We start from the raw sequence: 23,230 nt of genomic DNA on the forward strand, positions 1-23,230 counted from the left end.
TTTAACAACTGCCAACACACAAAAATTAAAAATAAATAAATAAATAAAAAATAACAAATTTTTAAATATTTTATTATTTTTATTTTATGTGTTGTGCAGTGCCTGCAGAGGTCAGAAGAGGGTGTTGGATTCCCTGAAGCAGGAGTGGGTGCTGGGAACCAAACCCAGGTCCTCTGGCAGCCAGTGCTCTTAACCTTTAGCTATATCTCCAGCCACCAAAACAATTTTTGAACAATTAATGTTTTGTTTAAACAAAAAGTAATAGATGACAACAAACAAGAAAAACCCAAAAGTAGATTTATTTTTTAAAGTGAATTTTCTCTTTAATTTATATAATTCAGTGCAAATTTATTAGAAATGAGTAATCATCTGTGAGATGTTGTGATGCATGGTACTGTTTTCATTAAATTACAGATTTTTAAAAAATGTCTTTTAAACTTTATGACCCTTTAAAATTTCTAGTTTATTACCCTAACTACACTGCATTTCTTTTTTGCAGAATAATGAAAAACAAATGCGGCAGCTCTCTGTGATCCCTCCTATGATGTTTGATGCAGAACAAAGAAGGGTCAAGTTCATTAATATGAATGGGCTTATGGAGGATCCTATGAAGGTTTATAAAGATAGGCAGTTTATGAATGTTTGGACTGACCACGAGAAAGAGATCTTTAAAGACAAGTAATTTAATTAATTATTCTCTAATAGAAGTTCATGTGTTAGTAAAAGTGTTTGGCATTTACTTATAAAATGAACTATTTCCAAAAAACTTTAACTCCAATTTGACCCTGAAATAAATGCTATGAGCCGTAAAGAAATTTAGTTTCCCATAAGCTTGTAGGTGGGATAATAGGTAACAGATAAGAAATGGGGATGTGGAGTCATTTTAATAGACTTCTAAGCTTGGTTACTGTTCAAACCATTTTGGGGAGCTTTGTTATAGGCCAGTTTCTGTGCCTTACCATAACCATAGACCAGTCTAATCAGATTCTGGTGCATAGTGCCCTGGACTCTACCTTTTGAAAGTTTCCAGTGTGTCTGTAGTTGTTACTCCAGTTGACAATGAGGATTTCCTCTAAATTAGACTGAACATACTTCTTTCTCTAAGTTGTTAAAATATTTGTGTGTGTGGGCTGAAGAGATGACTCAGTGGTTAAGAGCACTGGCTGCTCTTGCAGAGGACCCAGGTTCAATTCCTAGCACCCACATGGCAGCTAACAACTGTCCATCTGACACCCTCTTCTGGCCTCCATGGGTATTGTATAACACATTGTACAACACATAGAATAAAAATAAAATATTTAAAAAATAAAATAAAATATTTGTGTGTGCATGTATTCTTAATATTTTAAAATTCTTTGATAATTTCATACTTGCATACAATGTATTTGATCATATTTGCCCTCCATTATTCTCCCTTATCCCCTCCTATTCCCTCTGGACCTCTTCTTCCCAGCAAATCCTTCTACTTACATTTCCTTTTTTAAAAAAAAAACCACTAAGTTTTATTAGGGTTGCTTGCATGAGCAAGCCTATGAGGCTATTTACTGGAGCACTGGCATCTACTCTACTGAAGAAAAATGACTTCCCTCTTCCCCAGCAGCATTAAATGCCAATAGCTCCTCAACTGGGAAAGGGACCTTCATGAGCCCTTCTCCCAATCCATGCTGGAATGTAGACAGGGCTTGATTTTATACAGATAGCTACAGCTGCTCTGGTTACACAAATGCAATGGCTATGTCATGTCCAGAAGATGGCATTTGACAACAGCCCTTCCCATATTCTGGCCCTTAGCATTTTTTCTGCCCCCTCTTCCACAGTGTTTCTTATGAACCTTAGAATGGCGGAGTAGGGAGATTTATGATAGAGGGGTCCTCTTTGGGGCTGAGTACTCAGCAGTCATATTCTAAGCATTGTTTTTGTCATTGTTTGTTTTTAAAAACTCAGGTTTATTCAACATCCAAAAAACTTTGGCCTAATTGCATCCTACTTGGAAAGGAAGGTAAGAAAAGATCTGCATTTGTGATGTGCCTTTGGATTTTTTGCCTTCTAATAAGCAGCAGTAGTCAATTAGAATTGATTTTTGCAAAGAATTTGATAGAGGAAAAAATTGTCTTATTCTAATTTAAAATATGCATAAAGTGATAATTATGATTCTACTAGACTCATATGCACAGAAGTGATCTGCTCTTCTGTTTCCCAGTGAACTCACTGATCACAGTGATTTTTATTCATTAGATTTCCAGTTAAATGCTAGTCTGATTTCCTTTGAATCTTTTTGTAGTGATTTAGCTTTAATGTTTTTGAGTAAAGTATCTCCAGAGACACTTTGAATATTTATACATATAGTAGAAGGAGAATATATTACTAGTTAATAAGAAAACATTTTTAGCCAGGTGTGGTGTTGCACACCTTTAGTCCCAGCACTCGGGAGGTAGAGGAAGGCAGATCTCTGTGAGTTCAAGACCAGCCTGGTCTACATAGCGAATAACATGCCAGCTGGAGCTACAGGGAGATACTGTCTTAAAAAGACTGAAAAAAAAAAGAAAACATTTTTAATGTTTTTGATAGTGCTTCATATCCTTAACATATTTTGAATTAAGACAAACATCACTGTCTACTAGAATAGTGAGTGTATGGGGGAGAGATGGCTCAGCAGTTAAGAACACTGGTTGGTCTTGCAGAAGACTTGGGTTCGAATCCCAGCACCCACATGGCAGCTAACAACTGTCCTTAACTCCAGTCCCAGGGGATCCAACGGCCTCTTCTGTCCTCCGCGGGCATTGCACGACGTGGGTGCACTTATCTACATGCAGGCAATACACGCATACACATAAAAAAAATAAAATATTTTTAAAATAAATTTAAAAATTTGTAATTTCTTTGAAAATCTCATGCAATATATTTTGGGCATATTCATTCCCTCCCCACTCTTCTCACAGATACTATGCACTTGCCTCTCTATTCACCCAAATTTTTGTCCTTTTTTTAATAGAAAAAAAAGCTTATCAAGTGTTACATTGTGCAAATACTCTTGGGTATGTCTTCATTGCCTGGAGCATGGTCAACCAACCAGGCACCACACTCTTAAATATCTTTTAAATAAAAATTTTTAAAAATTCTATTCATTTTATGTGTATGCGTGTATTGCCTGCATGTAGGTAAGTACACCAATGTCGTGCAATGCCCGCGGAGGTCAGAAGAGGCTGTCTGATCCCCTGGCACTAGGGTTACAGACAGTTGTTAGCTGCCATGTAGGTGCTGGGATTTGAACGTGGGTCTTCTGCAAGAACAACCAGCATTCTTAGCCACTGAGCCATCTCTCCTGCCTAATAAATAAAATATTTAAAAATAGAAAGAAAAAGAATAGTATTATATAATTCTTTTGTTGGGTTTGTTGTTGATTTTCTCTTATTTATCTAGCCTACATATGCCTTAAACTTAAAATGGTTGCCATATGTTTCTTTTTAATTTATGAATATTTTTAAATTACAGAGTGTTCCTGATTGTGTTCTATATTACTATTTAACCAAGAAAAATGAGAATTATAAAGCCCTAGTAAGAAGGAATTATGGAAAACGCAGAGGCAGAAATCAGGTATGTTTCTTTACAGTATGGATGATGTTTATTTTCAAAGTTGATGGAAATATGAAGTCAAGACTGTTCAGGCAGTTGTTATAGTTGGGAACCTACAATTAAAAATAAAATTCATGGGGCTGGAGAGATGGCTCAGCGGTTAACAACACTAACTGTTTTTGCAGAAGACCTGGGTTTGAATCCCAGCACCCACATGGCAGCTAACAACTTGTCCGTAACTCCAGTTCCAGGGATCAGATAGCCTCTTCTGTCTTCCGCGGGCATTGCACTACACAGGTGCACTTATCTACATGCAGGCAATGCATGCATACACATAAAATAAATAAATAAAATATAAAAAAATAAAGTAAAGTAAAATTCATGGGCTTGAGACATGGCTCAGAGGTTAAGAGCATTTACTACTTTTGCAGAAGACCCTGCAACTGGAACTGTAATTCCAGTTTCAAGGGATCTCATGCCCTCTTCGGGCGCACATGGTTGCCTGCACTTATGTACACACACAAAAAAGTGCACATAATTTTTTTTCAAGTGCTTTCCTCCCATTGGCCATATTAAGCTGGTGTTGCCAGGTAGGAATTTTATGTGTATTTTTCTTTAGACGTAAAAATTTGTTCCCTTAAGAAATACTGTAATTTCCAGCATTTACTTCTATCTGGAATGTCTGTTGCTATGCAGATGAAGTTTTTATGTTGGTAGTGACCAGTGCTGTCATTGTTAAAAAATGCATTTTTCATTTCCAAATACTTGATTTCTTTTCATAGGAATTTGTACACTTCCTCTGTGTTGACAGTTTCTGTCCCTATGTTTATACCAGCATGTTTTTTATTCCCCAAAATATTTAGAAACATGTATACTTATATAATTTAGTAATTTTGAAGTTGGCAGGATTTCTGACTAATCTAGTCACTAGTTAGGAAGTCTTTTGACGAGGTTAAAAATTTAAGTGTAATGCCAAGAACTTTATACCTTGACCTGTTCTGCACTTTATCCCTAGAGCCTTGGTTTCCAAATCTATGATTGATGATAGTGATGCTTACCTGTTAAGACTCAGTATAGAAATTGGGTGTGTTTGTAGAGTATAGTGTAAAGGTCATAGGGAGTGCCTAATAAATGGTAGCTGCTGTTGTCTTTATTGCCAAATCCATAGTGTTTTTTTGTTGATTTACTGCTTTCACTCTTCAGAAAGTTAGTCCAGAATTCAGTTACTTTAAATGCATTACACACATGCCTGTGCATGCATGCCCACACACATTTATTTTCAAGTCTTTTGTTTGTTTGTTTTGGTCTTTTTGAGACAGGGTCTCCCTGTAGCTACAGCTGGCCTGGAACTCACAGAGATCTGCCTGCCTCTGCCCCCCAAGTGCTGGGACTAAAGACATGGGCCATCACACCTGGCTGATACCTCAGAACTTTTTTAGTAATAAATATCTAGAATCAAGTAACCTTGGCAAAGGTTGGGAATTGGGAAAGTCATATACAAGTTAGCAAATTGGGGCTGGAGAGATGGCTCAGTGGTTAAGAGCACTGACTGCTCTTCCCAGCACCCACATTGTGGCTAATAACTGTAACTCCAGTTCCAAGGCATCCCACATTCTCTTCTGGCCTCTGTGAGCTTTGCATGGCATGGGTGCACTTACATACATGTAGGCAAAACACTCATAAAAGTAAAAATAAAATACACATGAAATTAACTAAGTAGGTTTTTTTTTTTTGTCTTTTTGAGACAGGGTCTCCCTGTAGCCCCAGCTGTCCTAGAACTCACAATGTAGACCCGGCTGGCCTTGAACTCACAGAGATCCTCCTGCCTCTGCCTCCTGAGTGCTGGGATTAAAGGTGTGCATCACCATGCCCGGAATAACTAAGTAATAATTTTTAAAAACCCAGGCTTTGGGGCTGGAGAGATGGCTCAGAGGTTAAGAACACTGGTTGTTCTTGCAGAAGACCTGGTTTCAAATCCCAGCACCCACATGGCAGCTAACAACCGTCTGTAACTCCAGTTCCAGAGGATCTGACAACCTCTTCTGTCCTTTGTGGGCACTGCATGACAAGGATGCGTTTACCTACACTCAGGCAATACATGCATACACATCAAATTAAAAAAAAAAAAAAACCCAGGCTTTGTCATTGGCATGTCATCTTATTGATTCAGTGCAACAAATTGATGTTACATGTGTGTAGGGGTTGGGTTATTAGCATTTGAGACAGGTCTTGTGTCCACAGTGGTCTGCTGGGGATAGGAAGTCAGAGCTTGAGTAAAGCATTTCCAGTTGTTAAACAGATTGACTGTGGTTGCAAAATACACATTTGGGGATCCTCTTGATACTTGAACTTTTTTTTTCTTTCGGCCTTTTTGAGACAGGTCTCCCTGTAGCTCCAGCTGGCCTGGAACTTGCCATTTAGACCAAGCTGGCCTTGAACTTGCCCACCTGCCTCTGCCTCCCAAGTGCTGGGACTAAAGGCATGGGCCACCATACCTGGCTGATACCTCAGAACTTTTTTAGTACTAAATATCTAGAAGCAAATGAAACTTGGCAATTAGCTAGGGTGGATGGCTCAGTGTTTAAGAGTACTGAGTGCTTTTGCAGAAGACCTGGGTTCAATTCCCAGCACCCACATGGTGGCTAACAACCATCTATAACTCTAGTTCCAGGGGATCTGATGACCTCTTCTTCCTCCTTGGTCATTGCACAACACAGGTGCACATACATACATGTAGGCAACACAGTCATAAACATAACAGTTATAAATAATAAAATACTAACAAGTGAGGGAATCAGCATTGGACTCACTTAGTAAACAGAAAAATAGAAGCAGTTTTTTATGGACTATGAAAGCTTGATACAAAAGTGGACCAGAGGCCATATTGAGGACCAAGCAGATCAGTACCAATAAAGATGTGGGATGGGTAGGCCATGGTGTGGTTGAAGTGAAGAGAAGACTTCTGATTTTAGGATCTGGACATTTAAGCAATGTCCATAGATGTTGAGGCCATTTGTGATTTTGCTTGTGGGGAGTTTAATGGGCATGGCCTAAAACGTTTCACATGTAGAATAAATTGACTTAAGGGACCAAGTTAGAAAGGGCATGTGTTTGACAGCACAGAATAATAATAGCAGGGCACCATGTGCCAGGCTTGTGTGTGGGGTATACTCCGGAACTGTGTTTAAAAAGGTATTCATTTTGACATCTGAATAATAGCAGGGCACATTGAGCCCAGTGATAAAATCACCTTACCTTTTAGAGAATAGGAGAAAATCTGTAATTTCAAAAGTGAAAGAAAGTCATAGGTAGATTCTGTGACATGTGGAATAAAAATAACATTTTATTTTTAATTAAAAAAACTGGCATACAAAGTAATGGGGTTCATTATGAAATTTTATACACACTTTGTTCGTATTCATCCCCCTTCCTCAGTGCTCTTCTCTGCCCTTCCCCCCATCTTACTGGTTGTTTTCTTGCCCTCCCCCACATCTTACTGGTTGCTTTCTTACCCTCCCCCAGGAGTAGTCTCCCTTCTGCTTTCACGTCACCTGTATTCCATTATCTTTTTTCCTTCTCCCTCCATTATGATCTCTTCTTTCTCTCTCACAGTACTATTTTTTTTTTTTTTGGTCTATTTGAGACAGGATCTCCCTGTAGATCGAGCCTGCCTGGATTCGCTACGGAGACCAGGCTCAAACTCAGAGATCTACCTGCCTCTGCCTCCAGAGTGCTGGGATTAAAGGCGTGGGCCACCATGCCCAGCCATTGTCCTAGTTTTATGGTGCAGTGTACACACACATTTAAATCTGGGTTTCAAAAATAAGAGAAAATATAGTATTTGTCTTTCTGAGTCTGGCATATTTGGATTAACAGTGATTTCCAGTCCATCCATTTTCTTGTAAATGTCATGATTTCAGTTTTCTTTATGGCTGAATAAAATTCCATTGTGTATGTTCATCACATTTTCTTTATTCATTTGTTGGTGGGCATCTAGGTTGGCCTATTTCTTAGCTATTGTGACTAGTGTAGCAGTAAATATGGATGTACAAGTATCTCTATGTCCTTTAGGTGTATGCCCAAGAGTAGCATACCTGGGTCATATGGTAGTTCTATTTTTAGTTCCTCCTTACTGATTGAGAAAACTCCACAGGGGCTGCACCAGTTACGTTCCTCTTTTCCCACATCTTCACCAACAACTGTTACTTATTTTCTTGATAGTAGACACACAAACTGGTGTGGAATGGAATCTCAAAGCAGTTTTACTTTGCATTTTACTGATGTGTTAAGGGTATTGAACACTTTCTCAAATATTCATTGGCTATTTGTGTTTCTTTTTTTTAGTACTGTATTTGATTCATTGGTTCATTTACTGAATGAAAAAAATTGTTTCTTTTGTGTTTAATTTTTATAATTCTTTACATATACTAGATAGATATTAACTAGATATTAACCCTATATCTGATGTCTAATTGATAATTATTTTTTTCCCATTCTGTAGGCTATCTTTTCTCTCTGGTGATGATTTCCTTTACTGTACAGAAACTTTTAAATTTCATGCAATCCTGTTTGTCAGTTACCTGAGGCTGTTTCCTGTTACAGTCCATTTCAGAAAGTTCTCTGTTCCTATATCTTGAAGTATTTTCCTCTAGTAGTTTTGATGCTTCAGGTCTTATATTAGGATCGCTCACATTGGGGTGCGGGGAGTGCTTTTTTTTTTTTTCGGTCTTTTTGAGAAAGGATCTCCCGGTAGTCCCAGCTGGCCTGGAGCTCACTTTGTAGACCAGGCTGGCCTTGAACTCACAGAGATCCACCTGCCTCTGCCTCTGACTACATTTTTTTTTTTTTTAATGTGTATGAGTGTATTGCCTGCATGTATGTGAGTGCACCCGTGTCGGGCAACGCCACGGAGGTCAGAGGAGAGCTTTGGATTCCCCTGGAACTGGAGTTAAGGACAGTTTGTAGCCACCATGTGGGTGCTGGGAATTGAACCCAGGTCCTCTGCAAGAGCAGTCAGTGATCTTAACTGCTGAGCCATCTCTCCAGCCCCTGAATTGGTTTTTATGCAGTGTGATAGGTCGATCTAATTTTACTTTTGTACATTTGGATATTCAGTTTCCCAGCACCATTTACTAAAGAGGCTATCTTTTTCTAATGTATGTTTCTGGCACTTTTGTTGAAATTTAAGTAATTGCTGGACATCATGGTACATGCCTTTAATCCCAGCACTCAGGAGGAGGCAGAGGCAGACAGATCTTTGTGAGATCAAGGCCAGCCTGATCTACATAGTGAATTCCAGGTCCGCTGGGACTACAGGGAAACCTTGTCTCAAAAAGACTCAGCAGTTAAGAACACTGGTTGTTCTTACTTGTAGCCATGTTAATTTATTTCCGGATTTTCTGTTTTATTTGTTTGCATGTCTTTTTGTTCTGTGGCTCTATAATATAATTTGAGATAGGTATTTTGATTCTCTGGAATCGTTTCTTTTTGTTTAGGATTGCTTTGACCATTCAGAGTCTTTTGTGTTTTGTTTTTGCCGTAGTAGGGATTCCATTCAGGTCCTTGTGCATGGTAGACAAGAGCTTGACCTCTGAGCCATGCCCACCAGCCCAATGTGTATTCTGGTTCTCTGTAGAATGTCATTGAAATTTTGATAGGAATTATGTTGAATCTGTATATCACTTTCAGTGATATAGCTATTTTCACACTATTAATATGGCCAATCTATGGGCGGTCTTTCCATCTTCTTTTGTTTTCTTATTTCTTTCTTTAGTATGTTAAAGTTTTCATAGAGTTCTTTCACCTCTTTGATTATTTTCTTAGTTGTTTTTTTTTTTCTAAATTTATTGTAAATGGGATCCCCCCCCAGTTTCTTGTTAGTTTGGGTGTGGGTGTGTGTGTGTGTGTGTGTGTGTGTGTGTGTGTGTGTGAGAGAGAGTTTGAGATCGAGTCTCAGCTAGCCAGGAGCTTACTATGAAATCAGACCGTCCTCAATCTTATGGAGATCTGCCTACCTCTGCCTCCTGAGTGCTGGGATTAAAGGTGTGGGCCACCATCCCCCACTGTGCCTGATAAACCTACTGATTTTTATATGTTGATTTTGTATCCTGTTACTTTTGCTGAAAATGTTTAATTAGGCCTAAGAGTTTTCTGGTGGCATCTTTAGGGTCTTTTAAGTATAAGACAAAGTCACTTGTAAGTAGAAATAACCTGACTTCTTCCTTTCCTGTTTGTATCCTTTTTATTTCTTTCTCTTACTGCTCTAGTAAAACTTTAAGCACTATATTGAAGAGAAGGACAACAGGCACCATTGCCTCATTCTTGAGTTTAGAAGAAGTGTTGTCAGTTTTTTACCATTTAGTGTAACATTGGCTCTGGGCTTTGTTGTATATGGCCTTTATTGTGTTGTGATAAGCTTCTATTCCTGGTTCCTTTGGGACTTTTATCATGAAGGGATATTGAACTTTGTCAAATGCCTTTTCTGCAACTGTTGTGATGAGCAAGTGATTTCTGTCTGTAAGTCTATTACATTTATTTGTTTGTATATTCTGAACCAGCCTTGCATCCTTGGGATGAAATCAGTTTGGTCATGATGTATGATCTTGTTAATGTGTGCTTAAATTCTGTTTGCAAGTATTACTTGCAAGTATTACTGAGATTTTTGTCTGTGTTCATCAAGGAAATTGATCTATGGTTTCCTTTTTTTGTGTGTCCTTATTTCATTTGGTATCATGATAATATTGGCTTTATAGAGTGAATTTGATAGTATGCCTTATTTTTGTATTTTGTGGAACAATTTGGGAAATATTGGTGTTTAATCCTCTGTATCTATTTGATAGAACTAGCAGTGACCCATCTTGTCTTGTACTTTGTGGAGAGACTTTATTGCTGCTTCAACATAGTGACTTGTTATGGCTCTATTTAAATTATTCATAGCTAATTTTTTCATTTTTTAATGTGTATATATGTGTGCATGCATCAGCATCACATGGCACACATTTGGAGGTCAGAGGACAATTTGTGGGAGTTAAGGGAAATGCTGTGTAATGTCTTCTTTCCATGTTTTCTGGTACAGGAGGATTATTATGAGAAAAGATTGACCTTATCCTGATTCAGATTCAAAGACTAAGTTGAGAGGGTAAAATGTTTGAAATAACTAGAATAAAAGAATTTGATTTTTACCCGGGTATGGTGGCATACACCTTTAATCCCAGCAGAGGCGGATCTCTGTGAGTTCAAGGTCAACCTGGTCCACATAGCAAGTTCCAGGCTAGCTGCAGCTAAAGGGAGACCCTATTTCAAAAAGAGCAAAAAAAATCCCAAAACAAAAAAGAATTTGATTTTTGCTGCATCTAGGATATAAAGGCATCTATCATGATCTGACGCTGTCCTAGTAGATGAGTAAATTTGGGTCTTTGATAGTGCAATGAGAACACATCTCAGAAAGAATGCCCCAGAGTGTATGAACATGATTTGTGTGTTTGTTAGAACAACAAAGAAATATATGAAAAAGGTGGGAGTTGGTCGAAGGTGTGCAAGGTCAAACCTACAAGACTTTCTGTAAAGATTCACTACATTCAGGGGCTAGGAATATGGCTCAGTCAGTCAAGCACAAACATGAGGACCTGAATTCAGATCCCCCAGCACCCACATGGCAGCTAACAACCACCCATAACTCCAGTTCCACGGGAATCCAACGCCCTCTTCTGACCTCTGCAGGCATTGCACAACATGGGTGCACTTACACACATGCAGGCAGTACACTTGTACACATAAAATAAAAATAATAAAGTTAAAAAAAAACTTTAATGGTGTGTGCCTCTAATCCTAGTGCTGGGAAGTGGTGATAGGAGGAACTCTGGGGGTTTTTGGGCCAGGCAGTCTATCCTAATCAGTGAGATTCAGGTTCAGTGAGAGACCTGTCTCAAAAGATAAGGTGGACCTAGAGAGAAGGTTAAGAGCACTGGCTGCTCTTGCAGAGGACCTCTGTTCCATTTCCACTATCTTTATGGTGGCTAACAACCATCTGTAACTCCAGTTCTGGGGGATCCACGGCCTCTTCTGGCCTCTGTGGGCACTGTATGCATGGATATATTTACATGCAGACAAAACACACACACACACACACACACACACACACAATTTAATTCAATAATTAAAAAAATAAGGTAGAGAGTGATAGAATAAGACATGTAATGTTGACTTCTGGCAGCCACATGCATATGTGTGCATAGCACACGCATGTGAACATGTGCACACACAAACATGCACATGCATGTTACACATACAGCAAAAGTTCATTGGATTCCTATCTTCATTAAGTTTTGTCATGCTGATTTCTGAATTAAATACAAATAATGCTCACTGTAAACTTATTTTCACATTTTCATGTTTTATTTCATGGTTTTTATAGCTTTGCAAATGGAACATCTAAGATAAAAGCATCCATAACCTGCCTGACTGCTTAATTAATTCCTTCATTGATCTTTTCTAGGTTTTAAACTTGGGCATATTGATTGTGTTGTAATGTCAGCTTAGAAATGTTTGAGTACTTTCTTTTCACTTTAGCGTATCTTTAATATTTTCCAAATTACTTCAGTCTTATTAATAATTATAGCTGTCAACCATCCCATTAAATGGACTCCTCATTGTAAAAACATAAATGTTTCTTATAACATTATCTGTAATGATGAAAATACTTGGAGCATATTAAGTGTATAATAATAAAAAGATAACTTCAAAATGATGTATGGGTCATCACGTTTTGATGTAGAATTAGAACATAAAAGTGACAGATTAGATGGAGGTTGCAGAAAAGAGAGCATACATCTCAGATTTGCAGGCGGAATTTTAGCATTTTTTCCTCTGTGGGAGGTCTAAGCCATCCTGAGCTTTTGGTGGAGGGTATGTGTGTATATATATATATATAGATAGATAGATATATGTATATATATGTATATATATATATTATACCTTTTAAGCAGTATGTATAAAGTACAATTAATTTAGCAGTGACCTGATTTTTAATGGGCAATAACTAGTTACATTATAAAACTAATCATTTAAAATCTTAAATGAATATTATGATTTATCATCACAATTTGAGAAGCTATTTCTTTTACTTTTGTATCTCACAAATGATGGTTCATTCTAGCAACAAATTGCCCGTCCCTCACAAGAAGAAAAAGTAGAAGAAAAAGAAGAGGATAAAACAGAAAAATCAGAAAAAAAAGAGGAAGAAAAGAAAGATGAAGAAGAAAAAGATGAGAAGGAGGATTCTAAGTAAGTTAAATAATTAGAAATGCATTATTGTTATTTTCAAATATGAACCTGAAGGCCTTTAATTGTAGCACTCTGGAGAAAGAGACAGGTACATTTCTGTGAGTTCTAGCCCCCCTGGTCTATCTACCTAGAGTTCCAGACCAGCCAGGGCTAGCTACATAGTGAAACCCTGTCTCAAAAACAACAACAACAACAAAAAAAAAACACAAAAACAAAAAAATCTGGAGCTGGAGAGATGGCTCAGCAGTTAAGAGCACTGACTGCTTTTCCAGAGGACCTAGATTCTGTTCCCAGCACCCACATGGTGGCTAACAACTGCCTGTATCTCCAGTTCCAGGGCATTTGATGCCCTCTTCTGGCCTCCACGAGCATTGCATGTACATGGTACACTTACATATGTGCAAGCAACACACTCATACACATAAAATAAAAATAAATAATAAAATAAAAATCTTAAAAAAATCAGCTATGAAACGGAATCTATGAATCTATTGAATGTGTGAAATATCAGATAAGGATCTGAGGGATGTGTGCTCTGACCCTTTAATCATTTCTTGGCATGATTAATGAATGAAATAAGTAAATAGAACTTTTGATTTAATAGATTTAATTGTAAGCATGAATTTTATATTTACATATGTGTGTGTGTGTGTGTGTGTGTGTGTGAATACACATCCATTTTTGTGGGTGGGGTCAAGGTCTTGCTGTGTAGCCCTGGCTGACCTTGAACTTACTATTTAGACCAGGGTAGCCTGAATCTTGTGGCATTGCTCCTACCTCTGCCTTGCAAGTGCTAGAATTTTAAGAATGCCCTCATGCCTGGCTAAGTGTTGCTGCTTTACTAAAATACAGGCTACAACAGTCTGCATTTATCACCAAGACCTGTTGAATATAATTTAGTCTTTGAGTCAGGAAAATCCTCAAGCTCTTTTTGAGCCTTTAGATAGTATAAAAATGTTGAAAATAATAAATTTCATTAGCATATATATTCTCTGTTCATTGATTTTATTCATCCTATAACAGAGTTCTGTGTTACTTGCTTCTATTTTCTTATTTTTAGAAATAATTCTTGTTCATTTTGGAAAATTGGGAAAAGAAGGCAAAATATGATGTAAATCTGTCCTTTTGCCATTCAGTGGCAGCTAATGTTGGTGCTTTGGGGTAAGGGTAGGGTGCGATGGGAGCCTTAGGAGCTAGAATAGCTGCTCTCCCAGTGAAAAATATCAGCAATTTTGGTATATGTGCTGCTGAAGTGAGACATCAATTCAGCAATTTCAGATGTATATGTTGATGTATTTGAGCAAGTGTTTGCTCTTGTGTGTTACTGTAATTGTGATGCCTAATGTTCCCCCACTCCAAAGTATTCCCTTAGGCTTTTCTATAGTCAAGTTTTTATGCTCCCATTCTTGGTATCTGGTTAATAATTTTAGAATTGTGTATGAATGGAGTGATACTGTGTTATGTTGGTCAGCTTTCTGTCATTATCACAAATACCTCACAACCCATTTGTAAAAAGAAGAATTCTTTTAGATTCTAGTTTGGAAGTTTCAGTCTGATTGGTTGGTTCCATTGGTTACTTAATGAAGAGGGAGGGAAAGAAGGAAGACAGAAGGACGTGATCTCCCAGTATTGACTTTATGCCAAGAATGACCTAAAGACGTCCTACTAGGTATTACCACTGAAAGGTTCCAACACTTTCAGAGGGACCAAATTTTTAACACACAGACCTTTGCAGGACACTTAAGATCCAAGTGTAGTCTTTGCTGCTGCTGCTGCTGCTTCTGCTAAAATATATTTTATTTATTTTTATGTGTATGTGTGTATTGCCTGCATGTAGGTAAGTCATGCAGTGCCCACAGAGGACAGAAGAGGCTGTTGGATCCTCTGGAACTGGAGTTACAGACAGCTGTTAGCTGCCATGTGGGTGCTGGGATTCGAACCCAGGTCTTCTGCAAGAGCAGCCAGTGTTCTTAACCACTGAGCCATCTCTCCAGCCCCCTGTATTGCTTCTTTTACTTAGCACAAGTGAAAGAATGACTCTTTGAGACTCATGTAGGCCATCACATTTATCAATAGTTTGTGTCTTTTAAAGTACTTAATGTGCTAATTATAGAGTCCTCTTCTTTCACCTGGTTTTGTGTCAGTTAACAAAGCATAAGTCACTTGCATAGTTTTTAAAAAATCAGATATTCATGCTTTAGGAAGATACTTATAAAGAAATAAAAAATAAGTTATTTGGGGGTATAGGTTAAACATTTATTTTCTCACAGTGGTTCAGCTCTTAAGAAGCAGACCCTATATTCTGCTCTTCTTCTGCAGTATCTTTTTATTTTTATGTGTATGAGTGTATTACCTGCATGGATGTGGGTGCACTCATGTCACACAGTGCTCATGAGCACAGAAGAGGGCGTTAGATTCCCTGGAACTGGAGCTACAGATGGTTGTTAGCTTCCGTGTGCTGGGATTCGAAACTGGGTCTTCGGCAACAGCAGCCAGTGCTCTTAACTGCTGAGCCATCTCTCCAGCCCTCTGCTATGGGGCGGGTCGCTTGACCCCCGGCGTGGTGTGTGCGGGCACCCTGGGGTCTCCGCCACACCTGGCTAATCCCGGCGTGAGTCTGGCTGCAGGCGATGTGGGGAGCGCGCCTGGGCTCCCGGGCGCACTCACTCTGGATGTGGCCCAGGGTCAGGTGTGCGTGCACTCTCCCGCCGTGGTTCTGGTCCCGCTGGCTAGCTAGCGGCTGGCGGGCCTGGCCGGCCGCGCCTCTCTGGAGACGGCAGGTGCGAAGACTTCTCTGATGCTGGCTGTAGCTGATAGCTACACACTTCTCTGGAGCGGAGAGCTTCTTCTGCTACTAGAGTATTATCTAGTCGGGATCCCGCCCCTATTACACCCTTGTGCGCCTTCCTCAGGATTGCGGAGTCCTGGCCAGTGAACTCCACAGGGAAAAAGCACCGAGGCGGCGAAAGCTGGGGTATCCGTGGGTCGGTAACGGAGAGTGCTGCTCTCCGGTGAGATCAGGTCGCCGGTAGTAAGACACAGGACTCAAGGCACGGCTTAGTCTGTGTTTACTGCTTTATTGTATCTCTGCTCCTTGCTGTCCAGCTCTCTGCTGATCCAGCTTTCTGGGACCCAATCTCCTGGTTCCAGTCTCTGACCTGATCTCCGGGTCTCAGTCTCTGACCTCATCTCCGACCATTAAGAGAAGACTAGCATATTTATATACCATGGGGGTAGTGGTAAAAGCTTTTAGATACTTTGTGAGATATTCTATTTACATGTGGAAGTGGGTTTCTGCTAGACTATTGTCCACCTGTAAAAACCACACACAGGAAGGCATGGTATGCATAGAGCCAAAGGCCATGTTTATGTCAAGGCATCTGTGGCGGCCACTTCAAAGGGAGAGACAGGAAAGATGCCAGAAAGCACCTTGCTATGAAAAGGAGCCCGCGGCACATTCCCCGAGCTGCATGAGCTGTCCGGTGTGAAGGGGCTTCGACTTTTGCATAACAGAGGTCTCCCAACACTCTGCTATATCTTTTTTTTAAAAAAAAATCTATTTGTTTTATTTTTGTTCTTGAAGTTTTTAAAGCTGCATTATGGTGATTTTTACTTTTTTCTTAAAATTTTTAAATTACTTAATGTCTTCATAGGTAATAGTATATTAGCTAGGTCTTAGAATGAAAAAATACAAAAGATACTATTCTTAGGTAGTTTATATTTATAGTTCAGTACAGCAATAGGCAAGATACAAGTGTGATTTAACATAAAAACTTGGGGCCTGAGAGATGGCTCAGCTATTAAGAGTATTGGCTCCTTTGTGAAGATCTGGGTTTGGTTCCCAGCACTCACATGATGGCTGACAACCGTTTTTAATTCCAGTTACAGGGAATCCCATTTCCCCTTCTGGCCTCCACGGTCATTGCATGCTTGTGGTACACTTGCATACACGTAGGCAAAACACTCATACACATAAAAATTAAAATTGAAAATTGAAAAACAAAAGCTTGAAAATGGGAACTAAGCAGATCCAGTTTAACATGTTGGAAGGTAAAAATATGATTAAAGTTATTTTGTGTGAGTGACTGGACAGACTGTAAGAACTTATAGTTAATGTGGTAAAAGGAACAGAGTGAATACCTGTGCTGTCCTGAGAACAGCAGTAGTGATTTCACTAGACTGGTAGTGATTTCATTAGACTGAAGAGAAGGAGAAGGTGGATTGGGCTTTGATTTTGTAGAGCCTTTTTGAAAGCTAGATTTTATTCAGGAGGCCTGAGTCTGTTTGAGAATAGTTAGGTAGGGAACAGAATGTGCGGAATATTTTGTTTGTTTATTGAGTATTGAGACAAAGTCTTAGGATGTAGCCCAGGCTAGCCTTGAACTCAGCCTCCTGAGTTCTGGGATTGCAGGCATGTTCTAGCTTGTACAGCTTTGGAGTAGTTTATTGCTTCCCTACAGTATTGATCCACTACTAGTGTAGACTGAATAGATTGGAGATGTGAGTCAGGTAAAATGGTAGAAGACCTGGATTAGAGTGACTATATAAATGAGTAATATCAATGGTAGCAGGAAAAAAAAAATTGGTGGATTATTAGCACAAGCATAAGTAAGATGAGATAACCAAAACTTGGCATTAAACTTCATAGGAAGTAAAGGCTAAGGGAGAAAGCTAATGGTGAAGTACGTAAGCCTAAGTGGTTATGAACTTGTGGACTGCTAACCCATTAGAGAGTGACGCTTATAGCAGGAAACAAGGTGGTAAGGATGAAAGTATTTTTGGATTATTGTTTATATTGAAATTCAGATGGCAATTCCAGCAGGTAGTTGCAAAGGTAAGTCTGGATCTTAGGAGATAGACTCTTGAATCCAAAGATAGGTTGCGTCTCCTTAAGTAGGATTGGTTAACTTTACAGAACCTCTCTGTTTAGAACTTGAGGAAATTTATGTATGAAAGGGTAGGGGGATCAAAGGCTAAAATAACAGGATATTTTAAAGGCTAAGCTTAAGATGATATAAAAGGCAGTGCCCACGTTGTCCATTGTTGAGAATAATTAATGTGGTGAGAATTGGTATAAGGTCATTGGTTCCACACACCCCCGCCAAAGTATAAGTCAGTGATAACTTTTGACAAACTATCTTCTTGGTTGCTTTTTAGCAGTATCATGGATGAAACTGACAAAATATCTTTAACACAAAGCTATAGAATAAAAACCGCTTAATAAGAAATAAAGATGTAAAAACATTTCTGCTTTAATTTAGGGCTGAAAGGGAAAGAATTACTCTTTTTGTTTGTTTCTAACATACTGTGATAAAATGAATCATTCTTTTTTTTTTTTTTTTTGGTTTTTTTGAAAAAGGGTCTCCCTGTTGCCCTAGCTGGCCTGGAGCTCACTATGTAGACCAGGCTGGCCTCGAACTCACAGAGCTCCACCTGCCTCTGCCTCCCAAGTGGTGGGATTAAAGACATGCGCCACCACACCCGGCTAGAATGAACTGTTCTTGAAGCATTTTTTTATTGGGGGGGGGTTATAACTTGATAAATCATAAAAGATCTTTACTTAAAGTACATAAAATTTGAAAATGATTAGCATCTTCCACTAAGAATAACTGTATCTTTCCAATATGTACTTTGAAATTTTCCTACTTGTGTACAATGTGTTTCAATCATATTCACATCTTCCAACTTCTTCTAGCTGCAAATACGTACTTTCAATACTGTATTTCTAAATGTAACAATCATAGGAGATTAGTAGTACAGAGAGTGCTCTTCAAATATTTCTTATAATAATTCTGCCATTAATAGTAACACAAGTTGGGACTGAAGAGATGGCTCAGTGGTTAAGAGCACTGACTGCTCTTGCAGAGGTCCTGGGTTCGAATCTCAGCACCCACATGGTGGCTATGACCGTCCTTAACTCCAGTTTCAGGGGAGTCAGAAGCCGTCTTCTGACTCCAAGGCTTTGCACGATACAGGTGCACTCACATACCATGCAGGCAATACACTCATACACATAAAAATAACAAATAAAATATTAAAAAAAATAGTAACACAAGTTACGTTTTTATAAATAAGCACTTTATACTCTGAGAGAAGTTTAGTCTTAATAACAAACTAGTGTGATGTCCTAGGTACTGTTCTAGTCACTTTGTATAATGTCTTTAATTAATGCCTTTTATTCTTGGAACTGCTCATGAAATACACTACCATTATCCTTCTCTTACAGATGAGGGGACTGAGGTTCACAAGCAAGGTAGCTTATCCAAGGTTGTCTCATGGCCAGTATTCCACAGCTTTTAAGGAATCCAGGCAACCTTCTCCAGGAGCCGTTCTGCTAACCATGAAGCCATACCTGCTTGGTTTTCACATAATCTATAATGGAGGTGGTTCAGAACACTGAGTCTGGTTTAATAAGATAGTATTGTGGATTATTATTACAGAATCATCTGTTATGAAGATTATCTGTTAAGTTCATTAAAATGTGATAAAAGCTTTTTGAAATATCTGGAGTCATTCAAAGCCATTGAAAACCTCACATGATAGATTTTCATAATTTTTTTTTAAAGTACAGGTCTGGAGAGATGGTTCAGTGGTTAAGGACTCTGGCCAGTTGTTCAAAGGACCAAGGTTCAGTTCCCAGCATCCATATGGTAGCTAACAACCATCCCCTCTTCTGGTCTCTGCAGGCATGGCATGCACATGGTATACTTGCAAAGAGGCAGGCAAAAAGCACTCATACATATAAAATAAAAACAAATAAAATTTAAAATAAATTTGGGAGGAGGCTTTTTGAGACAGGGTCTCCCTGTAGCTCCAGCCAGCCTGATACTCGCTATGTGGACCAGCCTGGCCTCCATCTCACAGAGATCCGCCTGCCTTTGCCTCCCAAGTGCTGGTACTAAACACATATGCCACCACACCCAGTTAAAAATTATTTTTAAGTAACCAAGAGATTGGATAAATGTATTCAGTTTCTATTTGAAGACTCTTTAATATATGTATACATTTAAATCACAAAAGTTTTCATTTGCTTTTGTTTCTAGAGAAACCACTAAGGAAAAAGACAAAACAGAAGGTACCACAGAAGAAACCGAGGAGAGAGAGCAGGTCACACCCAGGGGGCGAAAGACTGCCAACAGCCAAGGCCGCAGGAAGGGCCGGATCACCAGATCTATGACAAATGAAGCTGCAGCTGCCAGTGCTGCTGCTGCAGCCGCCACTGAGGAGCCCCCACCACCTCTGCCACCACCACCAGAGCCAGGTGAGAAGAGGAGATTGGTTTAAGCAGGCTGTAATTTGCTTTGGGATTCGTTTTGAGTGCTAAAGTGGGCAGGGCCTGCTGATATCGACAGCCTAGAAGTCACCCTAAAGTCAGTCTGGCCTTCAGTTTATTTAAAGTCAAAGTCTTTTGATAAAGAACATTAGTTTCAGTGTAGCTGCCCTAATGCAGGTGTTTTTCTTAGTAGAGTAAGTTAGCTAGAGTCCTGGTGGGCATACCACTTTGTTTTCTAATGTTTTTACTTGGCCTATAACGTAAATGTTTCCTACTTTTTTCACATTAAAATATTTATTATTATTTGTATGTGTATGTTCAGACTCACATTTCTGTATGAGTGCAGGCATGCCTGGGCATGGCGCATTTGCCCATGGTACATGTGTAGTGGTCAGAGGACAACATGCAGGATCAAACTCAGGTTTCCAGGCTTGTGTGATTAGTGCCCTTACCATCCAAGTCATCTTGCTAGTCCAGATTTCTAATTTTTAAGTATTAATAATTTCCAGTTTTAGTTTTTAGCTTAAATGTTCACATTTTGCTTCTGAAGCATGACTTATTTTAAGCATTTCCTTTCCTCCTTGCAAACCAATATAGACAGTACTCTAATGAAAACTGTCTTTTTGTACTTAACACATGCTAAATTAAGGAATAAATTTTTATGCAAGATATACTGGGCCTAAGAATAAATCTAATTGTGTTTCTTTTTTCTTTTAAAGTACTATCACATTCTATAAAAAGATCATCTTGTTGATGAAGTGCCACCATCTGTGGTTCATTTTAACCATTGTACCATAAAATGAACAGGAAAAACAATACATGTTGTACAAATGATGGAGAGGAGGAACTAAGTAGATAGGAGGATGAAAAATGGGCATGGAGATCATGATGGGCTTTGTTTGAACAGTATCTTCTTTTGCTTACAAAGCAGAGAGCTCAAAAAGATTTTAAGTGAAGCAGTGCCCTGATTAGATTTATGTCCTAGAAAGATGATTCTGTTGGCAATCCTGGAGGGCATGTTAGACAAGGTAAGGGTTAGAGCAGACAGGCCATCTAGAGAGACATTGTGTTTATGGAAGAGATGGATTCTAGTGTTAGAGTCAACACATCACTGGGTATGAATAGTAAATGGGGATTTAGAAGCCTGTTCAAGAAGCTTGTTAATTCAAGTGACTAGGTAGATTGCTACTGTTAATTGAGAAAGAAAATATAGTAAGAGTTTGTTTTGGGCCTGATACTTGCTTTGCAAAAGAGGAAAGGTTATGTACTTAATCTGTTTGTGTCTTTTGATTGGCAGACATAGGGATGAAGAAAAGGAGTTAGGGGATGAAATGAAGGGGAGAGGACATTGTGATGGGACAGGAAGGAAGAGGTCCTTCTCTTCTTTGACACCTCAGGAGAGAGGTGGAGGTCTACGAACCTGTCAGGTGGGACTTTTTCAAAAGCAAGCATTATAGCCACAGGTAGAACTTCAGAGATTTTGAAAAAGATCCTGACACTGAGAACTGTAGCGGTTTTCCATCTAGTTGAATATTAGAAGGCTAATATTGTCTAATTTTGTATGAGATCCATAGGTTATCAATTACATGTTTTTTGGTTTTTAAATGGGTGGTTTAACTTTGTTTACTTCTGCCTGAGTTTTCTCTTTTTATTTCAGTTTCCTCTGAACCTGTTGAAACCTCTCGATGGACAGAAGAAGAAATGGAAGTTGCTAAAAAAGGTAAAGCACAGTAGTTTAGAAACTTAGGAGTTGGTTTTCTGTTTGTTTTTAAGAGTGATTAGTAGTCTGTGAGATCAAACCAATTTTCTAAATTGATAAAGATATGCCAGTCTGGGCTTCTTAGTTCAGTATCATCCTAGGCTATATAGCAAGACTCTATTTCAACATCCCCCCAAAAGTTTTTCTAAAACAGTAAATAGAATTTTGAACCAAATTTGAGTTCCTTTTGATGGTGTTATATCCAATTAACAGTTAATTCCTGTATCTGAAGATGCCCATGTTTGAGAGATTTAAAATTCTCTCTGCAAGAAACTATTTTCAGTTTTCCACAATAATTGTGATTATATGATTTTGAAATTATTTTGGGACAAATTTTGAATGTGAAATCAGTATTTTTGAAAGTTGTGTTTGATAGATGGAGCCTACTTTTTGTGTGTGTGTGTGTGTGTGTGTGTGTGTGTGTGTGTGTTTGTATATGGGCACACACGTAAAGGTCAGAGGGTAACTTCCTTTCATCTTGTTCTTGAGGCAGGGTCTCTTGTTTCTGCAACTGCACCATATAGGTGAGCTTCCAACCAATTCTGTTACTGGTTCCCATCTCCCATGTAGGAGTGCTGGAATTAAAGATATGTGCCAACACACCTGGCTTTGTACATGGATTCCCAGGGATCAAACTTGGATCATAAGGCTTGCTCAGCAAACCCTTTTGTCACTGAGCCATTTCCCAGGCCCTAGTTAAGTCTCTCTGACTCTCTGTCTCTGTGTCTCTCTTTCTCTCTCTTTCTTTGTCTCTCAGGTTCCCAGGGATCAAACTCAGATCATAAGGCTTGTTCAGCAAACCCTTTTCCCACTGAGCCATTTCCTGGGCCCTAGTTAAATCTCTGTCTCTGTCTCTGTCTCTCTCTTTGTGTGTGAGTGTGTGTATGTCTCTCTCTCTCTCTCTCTCTTTCTATATATATATATATATATATATGTACTTATATGTATATATAAATGAATGAATGAATGAAATATTTCACAAGGAAATTACACTGAGATTCAGAGGTGGGTGAGAATGCAAAGTTTGTGGCCAAGCAATGATTAGAGTCCTGTGTCTGCTACTTTGATAACTAGATGGTCTTCACTGCACTGCTGAACTTTTATAGACCTTGTGTTTTTCTTTCATTGTTTACTAATACAGTATAATTTGAAATTAAAATTTCTTGAATTAAATTTCTTTGAATTTGAAATTTCTTATAGAATAAACAATTGATAATTTTAAGAAAGATAATTGACACTAATTTACCTTGTAATCCTAAAGAGGAATTATTATATGTAGCTTGACTGTGTGCTTTTTTTGTTTATTTGGTCATTTTTGGTTGGTTGGTTGGTCTTTTAAAAAA

The 23,230-nt window shown here is 38.7% G+C and overlaps 1 protein-coding gene across 16 annotated transcripts in view; it reads left to right on the plus strand.

Annotated features, from left to right (window-relative positions):
- The window catches only part of Ncor1 (nuclear receptor corepressor 1), a 179,658-nt gene that overhangs the window by 81,827 nt on the left and 74,601 nt on the right, over positions 1 to 23,230 (plus strand). For all 16 annotated transcript variants that reach the window (XM_008824153.3, XM_029557263.1, XM_029557324.1 and 13 more), the window contains 6 exons: positions 500 to 678; positions 1,945 to 1,999; positions 3,493 to 3,594; positions 12,728 to 12,855; positions 19,899 to 20,116; positions 21,786 to 21,848. In XM_008824153.3, coding sequence (XP_008822375.1) covers positions 500 to 678; positions 1,945 to 1,999; positions 3,493 to 3,594; positions 12,728 to 12,855; positions 19,899 to 20,116; positions 21,786 to 21,848 — 745 coding nt within the window. The remainder of the gene's footprint in view (positions 1 to 499; positions 679 to 1,944; positions 2,000 to 3,492; positions 3,595 to 12,727; positions 12,856 to 19,898; positions 20,117 to 21,785; positions 21,849 to 23,230) is intronic.

The sequence above is a fragment of the Nannospalax galili genome, unplaced genomic scaffold (genome assembly GCF_000622305.1).
Source record: "Nannospalax galili isolate Female #2095 unplaced genomic scaffold, S.galili_v1.0 scaffold530, whole genome shotgun sequence".
NCBI lineage: Eukaryota > Metazoa > Chordata > Mammalia > Rodentia > Spalacidae > Nannospalax > Nannospalax galili.